General features: G+C 21.8%; 5 protein-coding genes and 1 non-coding gene across 20 annotated transcripts; 1 reads left to right on the plus strand and 5 right to left on the minus strand.

Moving 5' to 3' along the window:
• Nucleotides 1–719: 719 nt before the first annotated feature.
• LOC413680 (epsin-2) lies at nt 720–9,678 on the minus strand. 10 transcript variants are annotated; one of them, XM_026444085.1, is made up of 18 exons: nt 9,538–9,674; nt 9,294–9,417; nt 8,954–9,048; nt 8,169–8,219; nt 6,871–6,987; nt 5,557–5,649; nt 5,211–5,469; nt 4,898–5,097; nt 4,766–4,820; nt 4,452–4,614; nt 4,236–4,365; nt 4,113–4,145; nt 3,905–3,989; nt 3,666–3,805; nt 3,532–3,598; nt 3,304–3,501; nt 3,047–3,223; nt 720–2,318 (listed from the first exon to the last, which is right to left on the minus strand). In XM_026444085.1, exons 5-18 carry the CDS (start codon nt 6,892–6,894, stop codon nt 2,191–2,193), a joined length of 1,752 nt encoding a protein of 583 aa, XP_026299870.1. In that variant the 5' UTR covers nt 6,895–6,987; nt 8,169–8,219; nt 8,954–9,048; nt 9,294–9,417; nt 9,538–9,674; the 3' UTR covers nt 720–2,190. The 10 variants fall into 10 exon arrangements, with proteins under 10 accessions (XP_026299870.1, XP_016770515.1, XP_026299867.1 ...); XM_026444086.1 differs by adding an exon at nt 2,779–2,799 and having other exon boundaries at nt 2,181–2,318; nt 3,304–3,598; nt 9,538–9,675; XM_016915026.2 differs by lacking the exon at nt 4,113–4,145 and having other exon boundaries at nt 9,538–9,678.
• A 99-nt stretch (nt 9,679–9,777) lies between these two features.
• LOC551309 (transcription initiation factor TFIID subunit 1) lies at nt 9,778–16,208 on the plus strand. 3 transcript variants are annotated; one of them, XR_003305808.1, is made up of 7 exons: nt 9,778–10,323; nt 10,838–11,621; nt 11,732–11,815; nt 11,894–12,093; nt 12,185–12,613; nt 15,784–15,992; nt 16,090–16,208. XR_003305808.1 is itself a non-coding variant. In XM_623707.6 (6 exons), exons 1-6 carry the CDS (start codon nt 10,089–10,091, stop codon nt 13,630–13,632), a joined length of 1,938 nt encoding a protein of 645 aa, XP_623710.1. In that variant the 5' UTR covers nt 9,778–10,088; the 3' UTR covers nt 13,633–14,006. The 3 variants fall into 3 exon arrangements, 2 of the variants coding, with proteins under 2 accessions (XP_623710.1, XP_006559036.1); XM_623707.6 differs by lacking the exons at nt 15,784–15,992; nt 16,090–16,208 and adding an exon at nt 13,427–14,006; XM_006558973.3 differs by lacking the exons at nt 15,784–15,992; nt 16,090–16,208 and adding an exon at nt 13,430–14,003.
• Nucleotides 14,445–17,794, minus strand: LOC724876 (SET and MYND domain-containing protein 4). Of its 4 annotated transcripts, XM_006558971.3 has the most exons (7): nt 17,594–17,761; nt 17,192–17,384; nt 16,468–17,119; nt 16,117–16,403; nt 15,669–15,952; nt 15,055–15,532; nt 14,445–14,760 (listed from the first exon to the last, which is right to left on the minus strand). In XM_006558971.3, the coding sequence occupies exons 2-7, from the start codon at nt 17,376–17,378 to the stop codon at nt 14,753–14,755; spliced, it is 1,896 nt and encodes a 631-aa protein (XP_006559034.1). In that variant the 5' UTR covers nt 17,379–17,384; nt 17,594–17,761; the 3' UTR covers nt 14,445–14,752. The 4 variants fall into 4 exon arrangements, with proteins under 4 accessions (XP_006559034.1, XP_026299864.1, XP_016770508.1 ...); XM_026444079.1 differs by lacking the exons at nt 14,445–14,760; nt 17,594–17,761 and adding an exon at nt 17,777–17,794 and having other exon boundaries at nt 14,800–15,532; XM_016915019.2 differs by lacking the exon at nt 14,445–14,760 and having other exon boundaries at nt 14,800–15,532.
• Nucleotides 17,795–18,397: 603 nt separating this feature from the next.
• Nucleotides 18,398–19,426, minus strand: LOC102656136 (prefoldin subunit 4). The gene is made up of 4 exons (XM_006558981.3): nt 19,236–19,426; nt 19,056–19,160; nt 18,840–18,956; nt 18,398–18,741 (listed from the first exon to the last, which is right to left on the minus strand). The coding sequence occupies exons 1-4, from the start codon at nt 19,272–19,274 to the stop codon at nt 18,589–18,591; spliced, it is 414 nt and encodes a 137-aa protein (XP_006559044.1). The 5' UTR covers nt 19,275–19,426; the 3' UTR covers nt 18,398–18,588.
• A 351-nt stretch (nt 19,427–19,777) lies between these two features.
• TRNAQ-CUG lies at nt 19,778–19,849 on the minus strand. The gene has a single exon. It is a non-coding gene; the product is annotated as a tRNA-Gln (tRNA).
• A 354-nt stretch (nt 19,850–20,203) lies between these two features.
• LOC100578697 (THUMP domain-containing protein 1 homolog) lies at nt 20,204–21,623 on the minus strand. The gene is made up of 5 exons (XM_003249375.4): nt 21,472–21,623; nt 21,097–21,307; nt 20,873–21,025; nt 20,563–20,807; nt 20,204–20,482 (listed from the first exon to the last, which is right to left on the minus strand). Exons 2-5 carry the CDS (start codon nt 21,292–21,294, stop codon nt 20,257–20,259), a joined length of 822 nt encoding a protein of 273 aa, XP_003249423.2. The 5' UTR covers nt 21,295–21,307; nt 21,472–21,623; the 3' UTR covers nt 20,204–20,256.
• Nucleotides 21,624–25,862: the final 4,239 nt, after the last annotated feature.

Here is a 25,862-nt window from a genome sequence, read left to right on the forward strand (position 1 = left end):
ATATATATATATATATATATATATATATATACTGAATATATCGAAAAAAATATTTGAAAACATATAATATTAAAATGTCACATTCAATAAATATGACACAATACTTTCTCTATAAAATTTGTGAATATAAGATCATTAATATATTTTAAATTTTGAATTGATTTAAATTTTATTATAATTCTAACTTCATTATTTCGCGAACATCTGGAGAAATACGCAATTAATTATACAATTTCAATCATATAAGAATATATTGAAAATGCATAATAAAACAAAATTAATTATTAATACAACAAGAATAATACAATGGAATTATTTAAGCAATATTTACTTAACAGAATTTTAATCGTGCAACTCATGTCTAATTTACTTAGGATAAGCAGACAAATACAAGTTCCCCTTTGCCAATTAATAAATGTATGAAATTGTTTTTTTTATATAAAATTGTAAAATGCATAAATATTCTTAAAAAGGAAATGCTGAAGTTTATATTAAGATTAAAGCGAAGTAGTTTTTTTAAAAGTTATTAATAAATATATATTGATTAACAACTACCATCTTAAAGAAATGATTCATATTTTTTTCTTTATGGAATCATAATGATGGTCATAAATGTGAAAAATATTCACAATATATAAAATAATAAACTCAGCAATTTCCTCAGAAACTAAGAAATAATTAGTTTCTAATTTTAAGTTTTATTTAGAATATTCTACATATTGAAGGAAAAGATTTGACAGTTGGGGAACAATATGCTAACATATTTACAATTTTTTTTTTTTATATAAATCAAGGTACAATTGTAAATCGTTTTGCGTATAAAGAAAGCTAATGCACTTCACATTACCCTTTATTTTCATGTTGGTTCATTAAGTTTGACAGTCGAACGAATAAAGACACCGCGTTAAAGAATTTCTTTAAGAAATTTCTAAAATATTTATAGAAACCAACATAAACATTATATTTTAATAAGTCTCCATGAAACAATAAAACGCATCGATTTATCCATTTATAGAAAAATGCATATTAATTACGGCTGTGTTTGGTTTTCTTTAGTGCATGAAGCCTATGCATATATCTTCAATTATTCAAATCAAATGCATAAAATTTCATAAATAATTTAACTTGTACATATATATGTACTTCAATAATATTAGAAGATATAATTATATGATATAAATATTTTGCAGCTATAAACTCCATAACACAATTATTTCATCTGCAAGTAATCAAGATGTTAAATAATGAAAAATAATGAATTAGCAAAGACATATACGATTAGCATTTTTCTTGCAAGATGAGTATTAGTCATAAAAGGCATGCCATGACACCAATATTTTTACGAATCACAATCAATGCATGTCACATTAAGCGTAAAACATAAATTGAAAAACCCTGTTCGATATAATTTACTCCTGCAAATCACGACAGTCTCATAATCTCGTTAGCTATAGAAAATGTACATGTACATAAATATAAAATAAAAGAAATAATCATGATATTAATTAATCAATTATAATCTACAGCATAATGAAAATCTTATTCAATCTTCTATTACCAATTCGAGATGCATTTAAAAAATATATCATAAATGGAAAAAGTTCTTATAAAATTTAGTTATAGTTTGGAAGCGTTTAAATGTTCAAAATTGAAATATGATTTTTTTCTTAATTTTTTATTTATTATATATTATCTTCTTTTTTTAGATAATTTTCTTTCATTATTAATATGTAATAAAATATACATTATATAATTATAATTACACATAATAGTGTAATAAATACACATTAATAGTGTATTAAGTTATACACATTAATACTTTCGTATGAATATTATAAGTTATAGATTTTCAATTATATGTAGAAATAAATATTAATGTTTACAAATATAGTTATTTGTTGCATTATTTATCATCAGTTCAAAAGAATTAAACTAGTTATATTAATATATTTTTTAAGCTTCCTTTTGTCATTAATTAACTCAGAAAAGAAACTAAAATGTTTATAATAAATATTTTACTTTGATTAGACATCATTTGTTATCTATTTATCATTTTTTATATTCAAGTAAAACTATTTCGTAACGAGTGAGAAACTTATACCGTACAGGGTTATCGTTAAAAATCTTGAATACGTTTTAAACCACAGTGCTCTTGATTTTCGACTGACACATTCAACGATTATCACCAAGCTACGAAAGGAACGGATTCGCTGTAGTAGTTGTATTCGCTGCCCAAGGATCTTGTCGAATCTGATTAATTGTAGGACGAGGTGGCGCTGTTGCCGTCGCAAATGGATTTGCCGAATATGACATTGTTGCTGTAAATTTTTGTTTATATTAATTTACATTATTTTATAATTGTAATGATTAATATTTTATACTCCATATCATGTATTTAATTTTTTAATTGTATACTAATATTCATATAAACAAATCAAAAATATAATTTATAATAATAATAATATTAAAAATTTATAGATAACAATTTTTGCTTTTAGCATATATATTGATTTTAACAATACTTATTAAATCTGATGATAAAAATATGAAAAGAAACATAAAACATATTAAATTGTAATTAGAGAGAAAAAAGATAAAAATTTCATTTTTACAATATATACAATATAATCACAATTTTTCTAATATATATATATATATATATCATTTTTTGCTGAAAATAATATTCATATGAAATATAATGAATGAAATGATTTCAATATCATAATTAAACCATGCATCCATGCAGTATTGTTGAAAGTACATCTTGAAAGTACTCACGAATTTATTTCCAATGAAATGCTGTTTTATAGACAGAATATTTTACGAATAATATAACATACTTTATTTTCATATAAGACTCATAATATATTCGATTAAAATTACAATAAATTAATCTAATCATAAAAATTTTATTTTCTTATTAAGCGATGATATATGCATATAATGATATATCTATAGATCTATAGATTTCAATATTTCATATTTTAAAATTATGTCTTTAAATTTTATATGATGTATGATATAGAACTATATTTGAAATAATTACCTGCAGGTGTGGGTGTTGTTGATTTGATCGCAGAAGAACTGACAAGATTATCAAGATTAACAAGAGCAGAGTTCTCCCCAAGGAACGATTGTGGTGTTTTTTTAACAGCTCCTGTACTAGTGGGAAGAGTTTCAGCTATGCCTCCCAAATCAAATGGATCTGGTGATAGTGTACTTGCTACAATTGATTTAAAAATATAAAACATTAACATAATTTATAATAATAAATAAATTTACTAATAATTCATTAATAAATACCATTATTTGTAGTTTGCAGACTAGATCCAGGCTTATTTCTGTTAGTAATTACATCAAATTCATCTAAATCGCTTAGTGGACTGGCTACAGAATTGTTTTGATTTCCAATAGGGAAATTATTAAGACTAGGACCAGTTCCATTGAAGTCATTATTAGTTGTATTGAATGTAGCACTTGAAGTCGTAGGCAAATTAAAACCTATATTTTGCGGCGATTGTGCCGCAAAACCAATATTTTGTGTTAAGGTAGAATTGTTAAAAGATGGAGAAGCAGATGTCATACCATCTCGGCTAGCCTAAATGAATTTATTATGTATATATAAATGATCATAATAAAATTAATTAAAAAAATAAATATCTTACTTGTTTTTTATTTGTATCAACTTCAGTAGTGATAGCAGTAGTACTAGTAGAAGGTATTGGTGACCATGGATCTGTACTAGGTGAAGTTGTAACTGTTACAGGTGATGAAGGAGGTGCTCGCCATGAGTCAATTGTAGCAGCTGAAATCGAATTACAAATTAATTATGAAGCCACTAGAAAAGATAAATTGTAAAATCGCTTAGTTTATGATCAAATTAATTTTTTTAAACAAATTTTACTTGATCTTTGTGGTACGGGAGTCCATGGATCTATTGCAGGTGATGTAGTACTTGTTGTAGGAACACTCCATGGATCATTTTGTGGCTATATAATAAATGAAATATATAAAAGAAAATATATAAATTTTATACAAATTTCTTTTATTTTTAATAAATTTTTATGTTGCAGTTTATGAACATAATATTTAATAATTATATTCAAACATACCTTATATAGATAAAATTGAGATAAATCCAAAGACTATTATGTAACATGCAAAAGGTACATAATGCAACATTTATCATGCAATAAGCAAATTAGAAAAACTTAATTAAATTTAAAATAACATACTTGAGGTCTGGGTGGAGGTGGTGTTATTGGTATACCCCAAGGATCAGTTTTTACATTATATCCACATGCTTCTTCTAAATTTACATCCAGCAAATCTAGCATATGACTTTGTTTCTCAGTTTGAGGTGCTCTGAAATTAATTTTTTTTAGATAAAAACAAAAAATAGACTATATGATAATTAGAAAAAAATTAAACCTTATATAATTTATACTAACTTAAAATCTTGTTGACTTTGACTAAGAGCTAATTGTAATCTGACATCATCACTACGTCTTCTTTGTTCTTCTTGTTCTGCTTCTTCTCTTGACATTGCCAAAGCTAATTGTAACTGTAATTCTTCCTCACCCACTGTTTGTGGTCTTGCAGCTTCTAATTCAGCTAAAAAGTACATAAATTATATATGTAGTATTTATAATTATCATATTATTAAATATAACAACATATGTAAAAATTTATATTTATATATTAATAGATATATATATTAATAGTAAAAATTATGACATATGAACATTTAAATTAAAGTATTTACTCGTACGTCTAGTAGTAGTTTCAGATCCTAAGCGACATGGTTCCCAATCTTGAAACTAAACATCAAAATATTTTACTTTTAAAAAATCTTTTATTATTGAATTTTTTGATTTTCATATCAATGTATACTTACATCACTGCTTACAGGTGACATAGTATCTAATCCATCACTACCAAATCCACTAACTGATTGTGCAAATCTTTCTTTTGCTTTCAATGCTCTAGCTCTTTCATTTCGTAATCTTTCATCATCTTTTAATAAGGCCACAAGTTGTTTTGCTTTTTCTCTAACATTAACTCCTTGATCTTTAGATCCTTCCATATATTGAAAATCTAAATAAAGAGGATTTAAAAAATATACTTATAATGATAATAGATATAGGATATAGATATTTTATATTAAATTTTAAAATTTATAGTAAAATCTAAAATATAAAAATATTTACCTTTTAATGTTTGAATGGCAAAAATATTTTCTTTACATTGTTGTGCAACTTTTTCTGTGCCTGTTTTGATCAGATATTCTAAAAGAACTAAGGCTTTGTATACGTGTCGCCAATTTTTGCCATGATCATTTAATCTTTTCCATAACATTTGCATAATCTCAGTGAAAGCCACAACATTATATGTTAAATCAGCAATTTCTGCCATAAGTGTACTGCTTGGACCCCAAGGATCATTACTAGTGGCTTTACGTACAGCTTTCTACATATATAATAAGCATTTTGTTTTAATATGTATATCATGATAGTAATAAATAACTATCTAATAACAAACTATTCTTTTAATTACCTGAGCATTGCTATAATTATGGGCAAGATTAACAATATCTCGCCTAATACCTGCTAAATTCACTTGCATAACGTCTTGACCTTGTCTTCTCATCTAAAAGATTTTCACTATATATTATAAGTAGGTAGTAATATTCATATTTTTTCTGTAAGCCCATACTTATCATCATATACGTTCACATTTAAATCTGCTAAATATGATATATATTAAAAATTTTCAATATAATGAAAATATAATATAATATATATAAATTTTATTATATTATATTCAAAAATCACTTTTATATTAAATTGATAATAAATATGGGTAATTATTTGATACCAAAGCCATGCGACTAAATATGCATTAGTAAAAAAAAAAACAGAAAATTATTGTATTTTACAATATTACTCTACTTTTACCAAATTAACATATTATTACTACTTTCTACTTGGTTAGTAAGATGAATGAAAGTAGCTAAAGTAAAAGTATGATTGATATATAAAAGTGAAGAAATCCTTCTTAGAGGTGCTTTTATTTTAGATATATTATTGCATAGTTTGCAAATTATATATGAAACAAAATACTATAAAATAATGCAACATGATAAATTATATTTTTTAAGTACATAAAGCTCTAAAGCAGATTAATTTTTTTGAGATGTGCCTATAATATATATATATTTAAAATATGTACTTAAGATAAAAGACTTCAACTAAATTTGTATCATTTTATATTATATATAAATATTCATATATATTAAATAATATTTATACTATTATAATATCTTTCCTAAAAAAAGTTATTATAATTTTTATCATTTATAAAACTTTTTAAGAAACATTAAAAATGTTTTCTATAGTAAATTTAACATTAATGATTTTTTTAAATAATTTGATGCAATACTGACTTGCATAATGTGCAGAACTTATCATTATTACATAATTTTGCAAAAAATAATAAAACATGAATGATTTTAATTATGTGCAAAAATTGTATTACTAAATACTATAATTTTTGTATCTTTTTATATATACAGGATGTTATATATGTGATTATATATAACATTTTTAAATTATAAAAATATGTTAAATCTTAAATAATAAGATTATTTATTTTAGGAAGTTTTATCTTTTATATAATAATTTATTTTTTATTTCTTTTTAAGGTTGAAAGCAAGTAATCTTTATCAACACCCTGTATATTATTATTAATGTAATTTGCAAAACATTTATCTATATTATTTGTTTTTTGAACATTTTCTAATAATATAATTGATTAGTAAAGTTATAACAATTGTTATTTTGTTAACTGTGGTCAGTTAATAAAATTTACCTTCTGCATAGCCATTGTTGGCATATGAAATATGGCTCGGGTCGTTGATGAAGCTACTTCTTGTCCACAAATACAGAAAACTCCCAAACACTTTTTGAATCACAACAAAATCCTAGACTATTACATAGTACAATAAATAAATAAGAAATATTTGTTACATTTACCTGTCAATGATGAATAAGTTCTTATTTAATATACAAATGATAATATAATTAAATTAAGAGTATTTTAAGTGAATATTCAATGATATATTAATTATTATGCAAATAAATATTGCACAGAATACTGCATTCTTTATTTTTCTAATGCAATATATGTTAGAAACTTATAAATCTAAATTAAAGATATATATCAGATATATTACAGTTTAATATATAATACTATTATGTTATAAATTTGGTACTTTACATAAATATCATATTCAAAAATTGCTTATAAACTAAATAGGCACAACTCATATTGGTTGATATACAAAATATATTCTTTTTAGCTGTAAATGTTTTTTTTTTTTGAAGTTCTATATACAGGATATATATATATATATATATGTATAGCTGAAGAGTTACAGAAATATTGATATAATAATAACATTTTACTCTATGAAAATTTAACATTGCTATTACTATAAAAGTAATATAAAAGAATAATAACATATATATAATAAAAGATTACTTAAAAAAAAATACATATCTTTTTATATTGAAGAGGAAAATGTTACTATATTTATAAAATACTATACCACATATTAAAATATTTCATTTTATAAAAAGCAATTTTATGAAGAAAAAAATATAAGATTAAGAATTTATGAACTTACTTAATTCCTTTAAAGACAAATGCAATTATGAAAAAATATTACTCCAAATTAATCAAAATTAAATAAAAACTTATATTTGCATGGTTTTATATCTAAAACTTTAATATTTTATTTATATCTATTTTCTTTAATTATTCTTTAATTTGCTTTAAAATTTTCATTTCTTTATTAAATTAACCCATGCTTTTTTGAAGAAATTAGAGTTGCAGTTTTTGTGCAATATTAGTAATACTTATTAAATTATTTTGAAAATATGAAGTATATATTTTGTTAATGATAGAAATTATTTTCTTTTTATTTCTTTTTCTTTTCTATTTTTTAATAATAACTTTTACAAGCTTTTTAATAAAAGAAATTTAAAAAGTATAAATTAAAGAAGAATATTCTTATATTAAAAGGAAGAAAGAATTTAAACCAAACTACTTAAAAAAAAAAAAAAAATAGGCTGCATGCAATAATGAAAAGAAATAAAATTACTTACATTGATACAATGGGAAATTCAAATTTTTCTTCAAAAAGCCTTGTTAATAAACTGAAAAATGAAGAAAGTTTTTATCTTCTTAAATATCACTATATTTATATTTTATCTTATCATCATATATATATACAATATAGATTTCTACAAAGAAAATAAAAACAGTATGTTTAAAAATTTTATATAATAATATCATAATGATTTTTCAATTCAAATTTAAAATTTAAACATAATTAGTTAATTATATATATTAAAAGAATTGTATATTGTATATACTTAGGATTATCATTATATGGTTTCTTTAAGATAGTTAATATATATTGTGTCTAATAATGACCGTGAAACTATTGATTTCTATTTTTTCCTCATAATTTCTTAATAAATTTAGACAAATAATAACAAATCTTATTAATAAGAAATAAAATATAAAAATACAAAATAAAAAAATATGATATTATAATTAAAATATTATTAATATAATAATGACAATTTCTTATAAATTAAACTTAGACAATTGGCATAATAACTGAATATATCATTCTTTTTTTCTATTTAAATATAAAAGATTTCTTGTATGTCTTGCATATAAAAAAAATTCATTAATGTATTCTTTTTTATATTATTTGAAATTTTAAATCAACAGATATTGATAGACATATGTGTATTAATATGTAAAAATGATAATTATATATTACACAAATATTAAATTAAATCTTTTTGATAGATTTATAAGTGAAATATGTATACTACGGTTATCTTTTAGATACAACTAATACAATAGATATACGTACACTGGTTTAGGTGCAAGGCTAATCCATGAAAATGCGTGATATGTCAATTTCGAAACTATCTATACTTTCTCATGCTCGGGCGTGACTTTGTAATACTGCATTTTTTTCAATCCGTTTCATATATAGGTTAACATAGAATAAAATAGAGGAAACGAATTAATAAAAAAATACATTACGATTAAAATACTTATCTAAGAACTATTATATATTATATACTATTATATACTATCAAAATGAAATCAAACACGTATTCCAATTCTACGGATTATACCACTTGTACTTATGTGTTAATGACAATCTGCTAAATTTAATTGCAAGTTTATAGAACATTTTAACTTACCGTAATATAGACTGGAAATTTAATATACTAATTTTAACGGAAATAAGAAACAAAATAATATAAAACACTTATGACAAGTCCATTCACAGGCACTGACGAATTAGAATTACGAGGCAAGATGGCGCTGAAAAATATTTTCTTCTTTAATATTTTGTCAGTCTGTGGTAATCCCAAAACAGATTTAACATTCGATTTGTTTCATAAAACAAAATGTATTTCAATCTGTTTATCAATAAATGCATACCTGTTTGACGAGTAATGTGATAATACTAACGTACTGTGACTTTTTATTGAAACAAGGAATTTGTCAATGGAGAGTTGTCTCTCTTTATATAATCTTAAGGTGCATTTTCAAAGTTCGATTTTCTATACGCATAACTCATCGATTGGAAGCATATTCAATATTTAATAATTGAAAACGTACAGAAGGTTTAATGTTTTTCCATAAGTACAAAAATAGAACATACTTAAATAAATCTAGCATGCGCACGCCATCGTACGAAATGTTTCAATTGTTGATTGAACAATTCTGTTTTGAAACGAACGTTATTTTATCAATATTATTATCATATTATAATTAGAAATAGAGCAAAAAGTGAACAAAAATAATTCATTATATACATTATCATTATTCTTATGTTGATTGAAACATATTTAAATGAAATACATAAAGAAGTAAATGTCAGTATTCTAACATAACCTCAGCTTTTATTATTGAGAGTGAAATTGATATTATCATTCTTTAAGTATTTTTTCCTGAAAAGAATTACATTGTTATAAATATATCATTTCAAAATGAACATAAGACTTTTAAAAGATCCTGCTACTGTAAGTAGCCGTATATTTGTGGGTCATTTACAAACTGATGATATGACTAAACTTGAATTGGAAGAACATTTTTCAAAATACGGAACCGTTGTTGGTTCTTCAATAAATCGTGGATTTGGCTTTGTTCAATTTGAAGAAGAACAATCTGCTCAAAAGGCTATTCAAAATGAAGATGGTGCAATGTTCAAAGGCAGAAGAATAGGTATTTTTATTTTATTTTTATATATAATAATGTAATATATTTTTAAATATATTTATATTGTAATATTTTTATATTACAATATAATTATATTTTTATACAGTAGTTCATAATGAAAATCAAATAAAATAGCTTTTTTAAAATGTATATATAAATTATTTAAATCTTTTTCAGATTAGGATTAGTTTAGTTTACTAAATAACATATAAAAAAAATTATGATTTTTAACTTTTTTATCTGAATCAAAAAAAAATTTTAAATATTTTTTATAAATCTAAATAAATAACATATGTATAAAATTTATTAAAATCGATTAATATTATTATGAAATACAAATAATTCAAAATACTCAAATTCCTAATTTTATAATTGATCTGTAACTCAGTTATTTAGTTTGTTATTTATTTATTATTATAATAATTTATATTAATATAATATAATATTATATTAATATATTATAATAATAATATATACTTTATATATGTTTTTTAAACATCTTTTTTTTTTTTTTAAATAGATGTTAGGCCAGCAAAAAAAGATAATCAATCTAGTGGAGGTGTAGGAAAACAATTAGGAGGACCTAATAATCAATTCAATTCTGGCAATAATCATTTTAATGCTGGAAATGATCCTTTTAATAATGGAAATCAGAGTTATGGAGGAAATTCAAATTTTAATGCAAACCAAAATTTTAGTTGTGATCCACAATTAAATGACAATCAAAAAGGTAATAATATGCAAATTCGAGGAGGAAATGATCAATTTGCAGATGGAAATCAGAATAGAGATAATATGAATGATCAATTTGGAAATCAAAATCGAAATAATGGGAATGAACAATTTAACAATGTAATGCAATCTAAAGGAAATAATAATTTTAATCCAAATAATCCAAATAGAGGTGGTACTGATCAGTTTAATCAAAGCAGAGGTGGTAATCAATTTGGACCAGCTGGAAATCAAAATAGACCTAGTGGAAATCAAAATCGTAATACAAATAATCAGAATCAAAGTGGTAGTGGGGGAGGTATGAATAATGGAGGGAGTGGTCGACCAAGAGGTACCAGAGGTGGAAAAAATCGAAATAAAAATAGAGATAATTCAGGTGGAAATAACTTCAGAGATCGTAGCCCTATTAATAGAGGTCCGCGTTTAGATGATAAAAGTGGTAGAGATTGGGATCATAAACAAGGGGATAGATTAAGAGGCAATAATTTTAATAGAGATTCATTCAATGAGAGCAATAACCGTTATGAAGATTTTAAAAACTCTACTTCTAGAGATATGAACATGAGTTTTAAGTAAGTTAAAATATTTTTCAAAATTTTCTTTTTTTTATGTTAATATTATATTTTTATTATATTATATTTCTATTAAATTAATATTTTTGTTTTATATCTTTTTAATACAGTAATACAAGTACATCAAATGAATATTCAAATGTATCAACTGAAAAAAATGATTGTGAAATCATTGTTGTTAACAAAGTTTTAACGTAAGTTATAAGTATCAAAGTAATTTATTTTAGTTTTTTTTTTTATTAATGTAATTTAAAATTTATTTTTTCAAATAGAGAATACGCTGAAAGTATTGAAATGAGGTTAAAAAAAATTGGATTAACAGTTGATTTATTATTTCCAAATGAAGATGTCCTCTTAAGTAGAGTTCTAGGAAATATTGCAAGTCGTGGATGTTTATATGCAGTTGTAGTAACACCTATTAATCAAGAACATCATTCCTTAACTTTAAATATTCTTCATGGTTTACCTCAAGGTAAAGGTTTCTAATAATATTATTAAAATTTTTCTGAATTACATAATTTTAATTTCTAAATTATATTAATATAATTTTATTTTTCTTATAGAACATAGAAATATGTTGGTTGAAGATGCTATTAATTTAATATCGCGCGATTTTGCTAATTACAAAGCTGGTGGACGATCAGTTCCATTGAATACACCTTTTGCAAACGAACGACATCCTGATGCTATTCAAGTTCTTTTAAATATGCTGGCTGATAATCATCAATTAACAGTATTACAATATGATCGAGTTATAAAATATCTCGAAATTAAACGTGAAGAACAAGTGCAAGTTGAATTAGGAGATGTAAAAGATTTACCAACTACAACAACTACGATAACAGTCAGTGATCCAAAACAAGCAGAATTACAATCTAGGATACTTAATATCTTAAACAGTAATAAAACAACTTCATCTGCACCAGCACCAAGTCCAGTACCAGCTCCAACTTCAACACCAGCACCCGTTCCACCAGCTACTTGGGGAACAGGTAAAATTTATGAAAATTTATTATTTAGATTTAAACAAAATGTACATAATATTAAAGATTTAATATCAGTAATTTTATATCAAATTTCTATCATTATAATATTTTTTATAAATTATCTTAATATACAATTTATAAAAGTATAGATAAGTTTATAAAATCAATCATAAGTTTTCATTCCAGTAATTTTAAAAAATAATTATATTATTAACAAAAATTCTTTTGGTAAGAAATTAAAAAAATATATGTACTATAAATGCAGTAGTATGAGTTTTTACTGCAATATATATGTAGTTTCATTTGCTTTAAAAATATTATTATTAGTTTATTCATTATGCAAAAAAAATATTAAAAACTCGCGCTTTTTACGTAATAAAAATGACCTGTTGCAGTTTTTTGCATTCTTATGAAGGTCGTTATAGGTGTATCTTACGGATTTTAGATCGCCTATTATTTTTCTGTTTGGATATGTTTATGTATCTTTCATGAACATGTCTAAAGAAAATATAATTTTAAATCGCGTACATAAATTACTAATGAAGAATTTTAGAAGCAATTTGATGTTGATAAAAAACCGCAAATTATGTCTAAGAATTTTTTAGACAATACCAGGTAAAATTTTAATGCAAATATTGAACACGAGTGATTTAAAAACATAAACGAACTTCGTACGCTTTGGGTTTCTAATCGAGTTCTTCGTGCGTGTAGTGTTATTGTGTCGTCTATACAATCCAGTGATCAAAGCGAACGAACTTCGAATATATATATTGCTGGTATTACAACTGCTAACTTCATGAGTACATCATATTATGCCAGCAGCATCAACTGCGACAACAGCATCCACTACTACTACTACTACTACTACGGGAGTTTCACCATCGCCTCTGCTAAACGATCCAACAGTTCAAAAGGCACTTGACAGTCTCTTGCAAGGCAATTTACTCAAAAGCATCGGCGATCGGCAACCGACCACAACTACAACACCTCTGTTCGCTGCTTTTTCGAATATCGGCCGATTTTAATTCATTTCAATTTTATTTATCATATAATGAATAATTGGGGATTTGGATCTCCTTTATTTTTCTCATATTTATACTCTCTCTAACTCTGAAGTAGTTACTCTTGATTTAATGAAATGACAATTTTATGATAACATTTGATAAGAAATCAGAATTCTGGTAGGGTTGCATTCAATTGCAATAATTGGAATATTTTTCTAATAAAGTGTTAGTATGCTTTTATTTGTATCAAAAAGATATATTTTAAATGTAGAATGATTCACAAATTCTATAAACGTTATTTACGTGATTTACAAAAGTAGGTATACTAATACTTGTTTATACAGATATTTGTTCAATTTTTTCATTCTTAGGAAACAATATTTTAGTTCAATATATTTCATATTATGTAAATGATAAAGAAACAAAATATTAGAGAAATGTAATGTTTTTTATTATTAGTTCTATATTTCTTCCATACTTATTCTTTTTTATTATTATAAAACTAGACAAGGATAAATATACCTTAAATATTAACAAATTTAATGTACAATCATACATTCAACTTTATTAATTATATAGTTTCTTCTGATAAAAAATACTTGAATATGTAACATACTGATTTATAGTAATTGACAATTTGACTAAATAATTCATTATATTTGGCTTAACATTTAAAGTTCATTATCATAATTTTAATTAATTGCCATGTTTATCTTTATTGCTTTTATAGTTTTTATTAATATCATAAGATTACAATGTGACATTTAATTAGTTTATATTATAAAATAAGATCAACAAAAATTCATTTCGGTAAATTTACAAGCCTCATATGCTTTAATGTAAAAATATATTGTATATGTGAGTATAAAGCATTTGATTTTTACAGTAAATGATGTAAAATACATAATATATCAATTTTTCTATTGCATTATTGAAAATATGATATAGATTTTTAAATTTTTTCATTAATGAATTTCATTATCTATGTTACATGTTTTTAATTAGTTTGGATATTTACACAAATGTATCGTGTATAAGAAGCTATGCACATTTTTTTAGGAATTAGATAAATATCATGTATAACTTCAATAAAATGTTTTTAGGAATATTTTATGTCTTTCATTGATAATTTAATTGATGTTTATGGATCTAAAAACAAGAAAATAATAATACTTATAAAATTGAATCTGAATTTCAAGTATCTAATATTAATTTTTTACATACCCTTGCAGTCAAGCAATTAATATATAATTTTCACAAAACAATTTAAGCTATGAAAGCAGTCTATTAGATTAATAAGCAAGAAGTAAGTATTCAAAGTGAAAATATTTAAATAAAAGTGGTTTGCAGGATATAAAGCATAATGTTAAATATTCACAGGTAAGCAAAGCTATAAATATAAATTAATATAAGCAAATTCATAATAAATTTACTTAAATTTACCTAAATAATAACTCTTCAGGTATTGTTCCGCATGAACGATTTCTTCACATGGCTGGGATACTTCATTATATAATATACCAAGAACCGACTTTACTGCATCAATATCGTACATATTTTTCACCAACCTTTGTTTATAAGGTTTCAATTTTCCTATAAGCTCTTTATTTTTACTAATAGAACCAATATGATTTTGCAAAATTTTTTCATATATAGGCCAATCAAATTCACATGCGATACAATCGCACTCAAAAAAATAGTCTTGCATTATTTTTTCTCTTCTTTCAGATCTTGTCATATATGCATATGCAGCACCATAACTTGTGAATATTTGATCTCCAGGATATAATGGTTTTAAAGCGCGGGTAATCATTGTCAGCCCCTCGAAATGACGAAATGTATTTGGTGCACAAGAATGATTATATAAACTATTCGTTACATATAATCCTGAACCTATTTTAATCCCTGGCTCTTGTTGCACCTAAAAAAATAAATTAATTATAATATAAAACTGTTCTAATATAATTTTTATCCTTTATTTTGTTAAATTGCTTGTTAAATTATTTTTTAAATATATTTTATAATCTATATTATATATTATGTATTAAATAAATTACTGAAAAACAATTGGAAGACATTATAACACATGCACGAAACATGATGCTGCTACAAAATATAATGTCTGAATAATTGTTAATGTCTTTTAATTGGTTCACTTCATATTTATTGCAGAAGAAATTAGTCTGTGTGGCTAAAAGGATAGCCGCGAGAGCTGAAATACAAGCAAAAGCACTGATTCCAATGAGTGGTCTCATTGTCATATTGGTAGCAAGACTCAAAGCAGATCGTGCACTGGTACTATCCAATATATCTTCATCTGTAAATCCTGCAGTTCTATTATCTACAAAAGAAAGATATTTTATAAAATCTAAAAACGAACCGTATGTTATTATGATATTATTATAATATTTTTTTTTTTTTGTAATTTTTTTATTCTTTTTTACAATTCAAATTCTATCTTATATTCTTTTATTTTAGCAATAAAATATGAATTCTATTCTTTACCTGGATTAGATTCAGCTAATTTCATGTCAGCTCGCAGTTCATTAATATTTTTACCTTTTGCTGTTGCTATGATCAGAAATCTAATAATTTTGGTAAGCATTCGTATCTTATCCTTATCAACATGAAGTAAGTTTCCAATTAATGCCATAATTGGACATTCTATATCATGAGCCATTTCCCAAGCTAATATTCTACATTTTTCTGAACAGTATTGAGCCACAGGGCAATGTAAACAAGGAATTAAATTATAGCTTCTTGATAAACAATGATGACAATGGGTATAATATCTGTAATTTATAATATTTTATTTATATAGATATTTATATAGACTAATATTATCAGATTATATACCTTTGTGTGTAAATAACATATGCATATGGATCTTCAATAGTAATTATATCTCCTGGTTTAAATTCTTTTGTAACTACTAAATGACGCCCATATTTTTCAGAAAAAGAAATGCTGATACCATCACTGATTGCTGGAGCTTCTTTACTCGGACCATAAATTAATTTTAAAGGACCTTCATCTGCTAAGTATCTTGGCTGTTTTTCTTCATTATTTTTAGATATTTTGTTCATTGTATCTTTCTTGTCATTAATGTTAAAATTTTTATTTATATCTGAAAGTTTTGTTTCACCATTTCTATACTTTACAGTAAAAGATCTTTCTGATTCATTATTTATATTTTCTGATAAACACATATTTGTAAATGTTTCTGAATCAATATGATCATTATTTGTAAGTTTCAATTTTTTTTTAATTTCTTCAATTGCTTTAATTCCTCTCTCTTTTAATTTTTTTCTTTTTTCTTCTGGATATCCAAGATTTAAAGCAGCATCAATATCTATCAAACATTCTTTAAACAATTGTTTTCTATACAAAGCAGCAGATCGATTGGCATAAGCATATGACATAAGTTCATTATTATTTGCATATGCCAAACTCATTGTATAATATTTTATAGCTTCGTTATCATCGCCCATCACGAAATGTTGATTTCCTAATATTTTTTAATTATGATAACTAAATTATTATTTATATTCAATTATAATATTAGAAAAATATTTATTACCTTCTTCTCTAAATTGAATGGAATCTTCTTCATTTTTTACTTCAAAAATTAATTCTGGTAATTGAGACTTTATTACATTTTGTAAAATGTGACCAAGAAGAGCTTCGCATTCTTTTTGTAAACCATATCCTGCATGTGAACAATTACTTTGTTTTAAATTTAATACTAATTCCTTTGCTATTTCCATATTGTTCTGGAAAAATTCTATTATATAAAAAAAATTTATTTTATATAAATGTGTGTGTGTATATGTATATATAACATTTAAAAATATTTTAAATATATAAATATTTAATATATAAATAAAATATAAATATAATAAGTATATTTTATAATTTTTTTTATATAAGAATGAATGAATGTATTGAATGTTTTAATTTAAAAAAACACTTAATCATATACTTCTTGTATAGTAGATAAGAATGAACTGTAGTTAACTAAGTAACTGGCTAAAGTAAAACTGAAAGGTGAAACTAAAATTATCTCAAGTAAGTTGATAGAGGGAAGCAGAAACTGTATGACTATATAACCAGATTTTATATCATTTGTTGAATTAAATAAATCATAGAATAATTACACACATACTTTTTATCTTTTATATTTCATATATAGATTATTTCAATCTTTTTATCATTTTTTATTTTTTAAAAGAACAAAAATTTGAAAAAATTAAATTATTCAAGAAAACAAATATTTTATGATATGTTTGTTGCATTTTAAATCTTTTATTTCATATTATTAATTATATTATTTTAATATATTATTTTATATTAATGTTAGTAAATTTATAAGCACTATTTGTAGAAATATTTATAAATAGCATAATCAAAACATTATATAATAATAGAAAAAACTATGAAAAACTCAAAGTTTATAACTATTTAATCAATATAAATGTTAGATGTTAGAGCTAACTTTTCAGTCATGTTACATGATCATTTCATAATGAAAACAATTTGGCAACAATCCAAATGTAAAGTTAGTAGAATGTTGAAATTAAAATACAATCATTAATTAGATAAGTATATATATTTATATATGAATGTTGATATTTGTATAAATAATAATTGAAAATATAATATGTAATTTGTAAAATTAATTTTTTTCCAATTTAGGATGTTATGAATATTATAAATAGTATAATTAATAACTAGTATATTATAGCATTAAATTAATATTTAAAAAAGATAGAAATAATATAAAAAATTATAATTAATTTATTAGTTATTTATTATACAATAACAATTAATTAACATGTGGATAAATATGATTTTTATATATACGATGAGCAAGAAGTATATAAACTTAGATACATTATATGCATTAGAAGATGAGGCAATAATAATATTAAAATTTTATTTCATATTATAAAAAGCATTATATGGATATTTGATAAATTAATCCTCTTCTGCTTCTAAATTTATACGGCTACCAAACTTTGCATATAATTTTGTTTTTAAATCAGTTATGACATTTTTTAAATCGATACATTTACTTTCCAAATTTGAGATTTCCTTTTTTTTCTTCTCTTTAATTTCATCTAAGTAATTCTAGAAAAATAAACAAAAATAAAAAAAGATGTATAATATTATATTACTTTATATCATTTCGAAATATACATGATAATAATTATTATTAAATTTTATACCTGTGTCCTTTCTAAATCTTCATAAATAAAAACTTCACCAATGTGATATGGAATTTTTGCATCTTCATCTAAAAGAGATATTTCATCACATGCATCTTCTAAATTCTTTAATTCATTCTGTAAAATATGTATCAATGTATGTATGTAAAATTATACATATCCAAATAAGGTTATAAATTGCACAAATTAACAGAAAAACATTAAATTCATTAATACTTGTTTAATTTTTGATTCTTCTTTTAAATCATCCATTTTAGCATTTTGCCTTGCAAATTTATTAATTTTTTGTTGATCTTCATATGTAATATAAACATCGGAATCCTATAATGCAAAATAGGTTAGATTTAAATGTTTGTTATATATTACATAAATAAAAAAGTTTGTATCCAAACTTACCGGTTGAAATCCAGTTTGAACATTTTTTCGTGCTGACATATTCGTATTTTATTTTTAATTATATGTATTTAATATTTTGATATAATATTTATTTAATATACTGATATAATAATTATTTAAGTAATAATTTTAAAACAATGACATCAAATACTTACAACATTGCTTCATAAAGCTAATGTCTTTAGACACGAAAATAGAAAGGAATTTAATTGTTGAAAATGCATCAATAAGTGTGTTCTTTTTTAAAACGCTTTTGTATCTTATACTCATATATCAAATTATATTATTTTTATTTGAATCTGATTAATTGTAAAAAATATATATATATAATTTAATTATAAATTTTTTTAATTTAATTATTTATATTGTTTTTATATCAAATTTTTATTCCAATATTTGTAATGTAATATTTATTATTACAATAAATATAAATTTTAATATATAAGAATTTTTAATGTATAAAAAAATAAATGTAATAATTTTTTAAATCATTATTTAATTTAATATATTATAAATATTAATATAAAAAAGAAAAAAACCAAAGGTCCCACCGAGATTTGAACTCGGATCGCTGGATTCAGAGTCCAGAGTGCTAACCATTACACCATGGGACCTTGTGAAAACAACTTTAATATAAAATTTTTAAACTAAAATGTTACATTTTTTTTTATTTCCAATAATTTTTGTTCAACATAAATTTTATCATAAAAAGTGAAAAACTTAAGAATAAAAATGTTTATCGATATATTAATTACATATTATATTATTAATATTTATATATTATGATTTTTTAATTTACATAAAACATAAATTATAAAACATTAATTTTAAAAATTATACATATCATTAATAAATATAATATAGTATTTATTATTTTATTCATTAAAATAATAAATTTATAAAACAATATTAATTTAATTTACATCAATTATTTTATCTTCATTACCATAATTTATTTTTCTTATTAAATTTTTGTCTTCTGTAATACATATTTTTTCAAATTTTATCTTTCTTTTTTTTTCTATTTTATGGATTCTTTTGTATTACATATTTCCAATAAATTATATTTTTTAAATTTATAATAATTAGGAGCAACAGACATAAGACAGACACCACGTACCATTTCCACTATTACAGCAAGTTCTGGATTTTTTAGATCTGCTTTATTTCCAGGATTCTTTTTGTTTATTATTTCTGCTAAGTCTTCAATGATTTCATCTCTATATATATTATTATTACTGTGACGACTGTAATGAAATTAAATTATTGTACATTTATATTAAAAACATAATAAAGTTACAAATAATTTATATATTAAAACACATACTTAAATACAATACTAAATGTTTTTGGTTCCTGTGCAAAATATTTTTCAAGCATTGCATCTGCTTTTGATTTAATATCATTCATATTTGCTTTACAAATAACTTCAATTGGAAGTAATCTTAACAAATATCTTGTACGTTGCTGTTTTGTATTATATAATTCAGTGATAATTTTAGTAACTAATTCTAATGGATTTGTCAAAGAACTCCTTATAAAAACTATATTTTTAACACCAGTATCAATTACCTGATAGAAAAATTATAAGCATTTTAAATTTTAAAGAGAAATAAAAATATATATAAAAAATTTACCTGAAATCTTCTGGCATTTATTGGTTTTGAATATTCTGCTTTTAATTCATTAATTTCTTTATTTAAAACAACTGAAATATCATCTTCATTATCGTTATATTTTGTTTCATCTTTTTTTATATCAGAAACTTTAATATTCTCATTGTTAGAATCCTTAAAATAAATAGAATTTGATAGATTTGTATTTTTATATGTATTTATATTATTGTTAAATTCCACTATACCTTTATAGAATCTAATCCATAAATCTCATCAGCAAATTCATTAAGTATTTTATAAGCATCACGTACACATTCCTTTTCAGAAAAATTACATGTGCATAAAAAACCTTTCATACCTGGTTCCAAATTAAATTGTTTACGTTTTTTTTTATTATTTCCATGATTATGAAAGTAATTTTTTTTTCGCTTTTGAGCATTCATTTTTTAAAAATTTCTGTATCATAAATTTTATTTTATTTATAATATTACATTTATCTTTTATTATAAATAATAAAGGGAACTATGTCAATACAATTTACCAATATAATTGCTTAAATTTTTCGATATAAATATTTTTAGACACTTTAGCATTAAATTTTATATTTCAAATATACTCACACTCTTTGTTAAAATATTTTCATATATCTATTTAAAATATAGCATTAATTATACTTTTTAAAAACTGAGTTTGTTTAAAATTAAATTATAACCACATGAAATTGAAGTTATAAATAATGATATAAATATATCTAACATATTTTTGTATTAGCTTAATATCTTAAACCAAACTCTTGTTGCATCATTTATTCTTATTCGTTGATAAAATAGTTATAATAATTATCTATAAATGATAAAGAAACAATAAAGCAAAAAATGATATTATAAATTTAGTATAGAATATTGTAACAAACAATGCATAACAATACCACAGATTAGATATAAAAATAGATTAGTCACGCATTATACTTTTGTGACTCGAATTTTTAAGATTTTAGAATCCTATTTTCATTGTCATTCGCATCGTTACCAACAGAACGCAGAATTTGATTTTGATTTGAATTTTCAGCATTTATTTTAATAGGAAATATTAAAACAAATAAACATACATTTTAAAATCTATAAAATCTATAAAACAATCAATCATAAGTCTAAGATTATTTAACGAGATAATAATGAGAAAAAGAGATTTAGGTTAATAAAATTCCTCGAATTTTTTAACAATAATTATTATTAAATTAATATTAATTAATCAATATTAATTATCATATAATTTAATAAGTATATTAAAAAGTAAGTATATTAAAAAAGGAAAATTAATTAATTTTTAATATTTATGTTTTTTGAAATTTAATATTTTTTTAATTTGTGTTTTCTAATCTAATTTATATTTCAATATTTCCCAAAGAGCTAATATTAAATTATTTAATTATGAAAATACTTTTATATATTATATTTTACGAGATTAGTTAGATAAAGGAGAGTTAGTTAGATAAATAATTACCGTTAATAAAGAGAAAAAGATATAATAAAAGTATAATAAAAATATATAATAAAAATTAATGCCATTTCAACAGAATATTATAACTAGTATATAAAAGAAAGCAGATAATAGGAAAATAAAGATAAAATAAGAATTGATCGTTAATGCTATCTTTTAAATATTAATAAAAACATTTTCTTAAAAATAGATAAGAGTATACTAGCGAATCAGCTCCTTTTTTAAGCGTCAAAAGATATATAAATACATCTTTTAAAAAATATTTGAAAAATAGCGCTAATCTCTAATTCTTACTCTACCTTATCCTACTTTTCAAGAGATATCTTTAATATTCGAAAGATAATATAAACGATGAATTCTTATCTTTTTCCGATTATATTTTCTTCATTTTTGTTAATTTCGATAACATTCTATAGATGGCGCTGATTCCTCAATTTTTATCCTATCTCTGTCCTCTTCTCATTACTTACTCTTCTATACTTGTCTGCAAAAGTGTTCCAAAAAATTGATTAACTTTATTATCTTTTTTTTGTCTAATTTATTAATTAAAATTAAAATCAGAGTCTAATTCAATCTAATTTTCATATGTCGTAAGTACATGTATATTATATTCTTTTTTTTTATATTTATAAGTGGTGTTTATATATATTTTATGATATACATATAATTAATATTATGATTTTATCATATTATAAAAATAACAATTGCTATTACATAAGCATCTGTAGAATTAATAATTAATAATTAATAAAAAAATTATAAAAAATCATTCAATACTATAAAAAATAGTAAATGCAAGAGATAAATATAATGTAAGATAAGTTCGCAAGTGATAAATATGTTGCAAATAAATATGATAATATAATTTGAACAAAAATTTTATATTTTAAAATTCTAAGAATTTTAAGAATGTGTTTTAATTTCAATAATTATATTTTCAATAATAATTTCAATAATTATATTCTTGTAATAAAAAAATTTGATTGAAATTAAATTTAATAATTAAATTGAAAAATTAGCCAAAAATTTTCTGTTTTAAAATTCTAAGAAAATTTGCGCATGCAAATTCTATTGTTTTATATTGTAATATAAAATAATTGGCTAAAAATTTGTAATATTAAAATTTCAAAAAAAATTTTGCATTTCGAATTATTTTTTTCTAATATAAAATTTCAACAAAATATTTATCTAAATTTACAATCTTAAAAACAAGGGAATATAATTTAAAGAAGAAATATAAAATTTTTCTCATATTTTTTTAAAACTTAAAATTTTATGAAATCGGCCAAAATTTTTCAACCGAATTTTAAAATTTTATATTAAAAAATATATAATCTGACGGATAATATACAGAAAATTTTATAAAATTTAATATGTTCACTTTTTTTATATTTATCAACATTTATACTTTTTCATATATTTATTTTTGCCATATTTTCAAAAATTTTTTTATCATTTTACCCAGTTTTAAAAAATTGAGAAATATTTTTATTTTATTTATTTCTTTGTTTTATATTTTTAAATTAAATATATTAAATATATTAAATTATATTAAATTATATATTAAAATATATTAAATATATTAAATTAAATATATTTTAGGAATTACTTACTAAGAAAGTATTTTTTTTAAAAGAAATTATAGATTTTGAAAAAAAAATTAATTAATATTAACAAATAAATATTTTTTAAAATATTACTTTTTTAAACTTTTTAAATTATTTTTTGAATTTATAAAAAGAAATATAAAAATATATAAAATATATATATATATATATATATATATATATATATATATATATCTATATACGAAATATTTTTAGTTGATTCTAAAGATTAAAATAAACACAAAAAGTGATATACAAAAATGTCAATTATTTATTTAATTAGAACCAATTTAAATTTATATTAGACAAAAATCAATGGATACAGATAAAATCAATCTATCTCTTCATTTAATATAAATTTAAATTACTTATAATTATTTGTAATTATTGTTTAATAAATAATCTTCGATTAACATTTTTGTATATTAATTTTTGTATTTGTTTTAGTCTTTAAAATTAATTTTTCAAATACCATTAATATATTAACTCTATATATCTAAAATTATGTATAAAATATATTGTGATTTATTACGTCTTTGATTTAATTAAGTTACAAAGAAGACAGATAAGGAACACACGAACGAAGAGTTATTGAATTAGACATATACATATTTAGTTCATGATTTAATTATCAATAGTATTATAACTTAAGGAATTTATAACTTAAAGTTATAGTAGATGGCAACAAAAATTCATTTTACCATAAGAAATTTTTTTTTTAATTTTATCGACAAAAATTATTTTTACTAATAATCTTTCTTAACTTATTATATTAATTAAATATATATATTTATCAAAATTGTTATAAAAATAATAATAGATATCAAAATAAAAATAAAAAAAAATTCTATTATTTTCAAATTACTGATAATCTTCAAGATTAGTTTGTTAATAGATAGAATATGAATTAATCCTTATAATATATATATAGGTTTATATTTATTTATATTTTTTATTTAACAAGAAAAATAATATTACAAAGCAAGAACAAATTCAAAGATTTAAATTTATGATTAGAAATAAATAAAAATTAATTATATTAAGTTACTTTAAATATATAAAATATGTAATATACATATTCATTTTAATTTTTTAAAATAAATTTACTTTTTTATGTTAAATGATGATTAATTTTAATGCGTCATAAAATGCGTTCACTATCAATGCCAAATTTGTTATGAAATAGATGTTTGCAGTTTTACCTTGGCAAGTGGGAACAGTTTAAACGGGCAGTGAAAGGATCCAATGCACGCACACGCTGTAATACTATAGATTATGACCACGCCCCGAATCCTGTGTGATATATAATAAAATAAGTAAAGTAATAAATTATAATAAATCAAAAGTCAATACCATCGATCACAGATAATGATGGATTTATTTTCTTCAAGCTAATTTTTGTAATTATTAATCTAGTTATAAATACTTATTCACTTAAGAGAAATTTATAGGTTAAATTTTGAAATTATAAAAATAAAATCAAGATTAATATTTATTAATAAGAAATAAAAACACAAAGAAAGTTAATATTATTATTTTTTGGAATAGAAAATAAAGAAAAGAAAGAAAAATTATTTTAAATTATATTTAAAAAAAGAAAAATTTTTAATTAATTTTTAATAATCAAATATACAATAAAATGTATATATATATATAATATATATTCCATAAATATTTATTATAGATAATATAATATTCAGTATTATTATATATAAAACAATTATTTATAAAAAAAGTTATAATATAAATATATTATTTTTATTGTATTTCAATTCGATAACGAATTTCATATTATTAGTTTCTCCTTTTATATTAATCATATAAAAAGTCAAAATAATTTATTAGAACTGTAAGATTTATTCCTGTAAGAAAAAAGACGCAGGATAAAGACAACTGTCAAAAAT

The sequence above is a fragment of the Apis mellifera genome, linkage group LG11, assembly GCF_003254395.2.
Source record: "Apis mellifera strain DH4 linkage group LG11, Amel_HAv3.1, whole genome shotgun sequence".
NCBI classification, from domain to species: domain Eukaryota; kingdom Metazoa; phylum Arthropoda; class Insecta; order Hymenoptera; family Apidae; genus Apis; species Apis mellifera.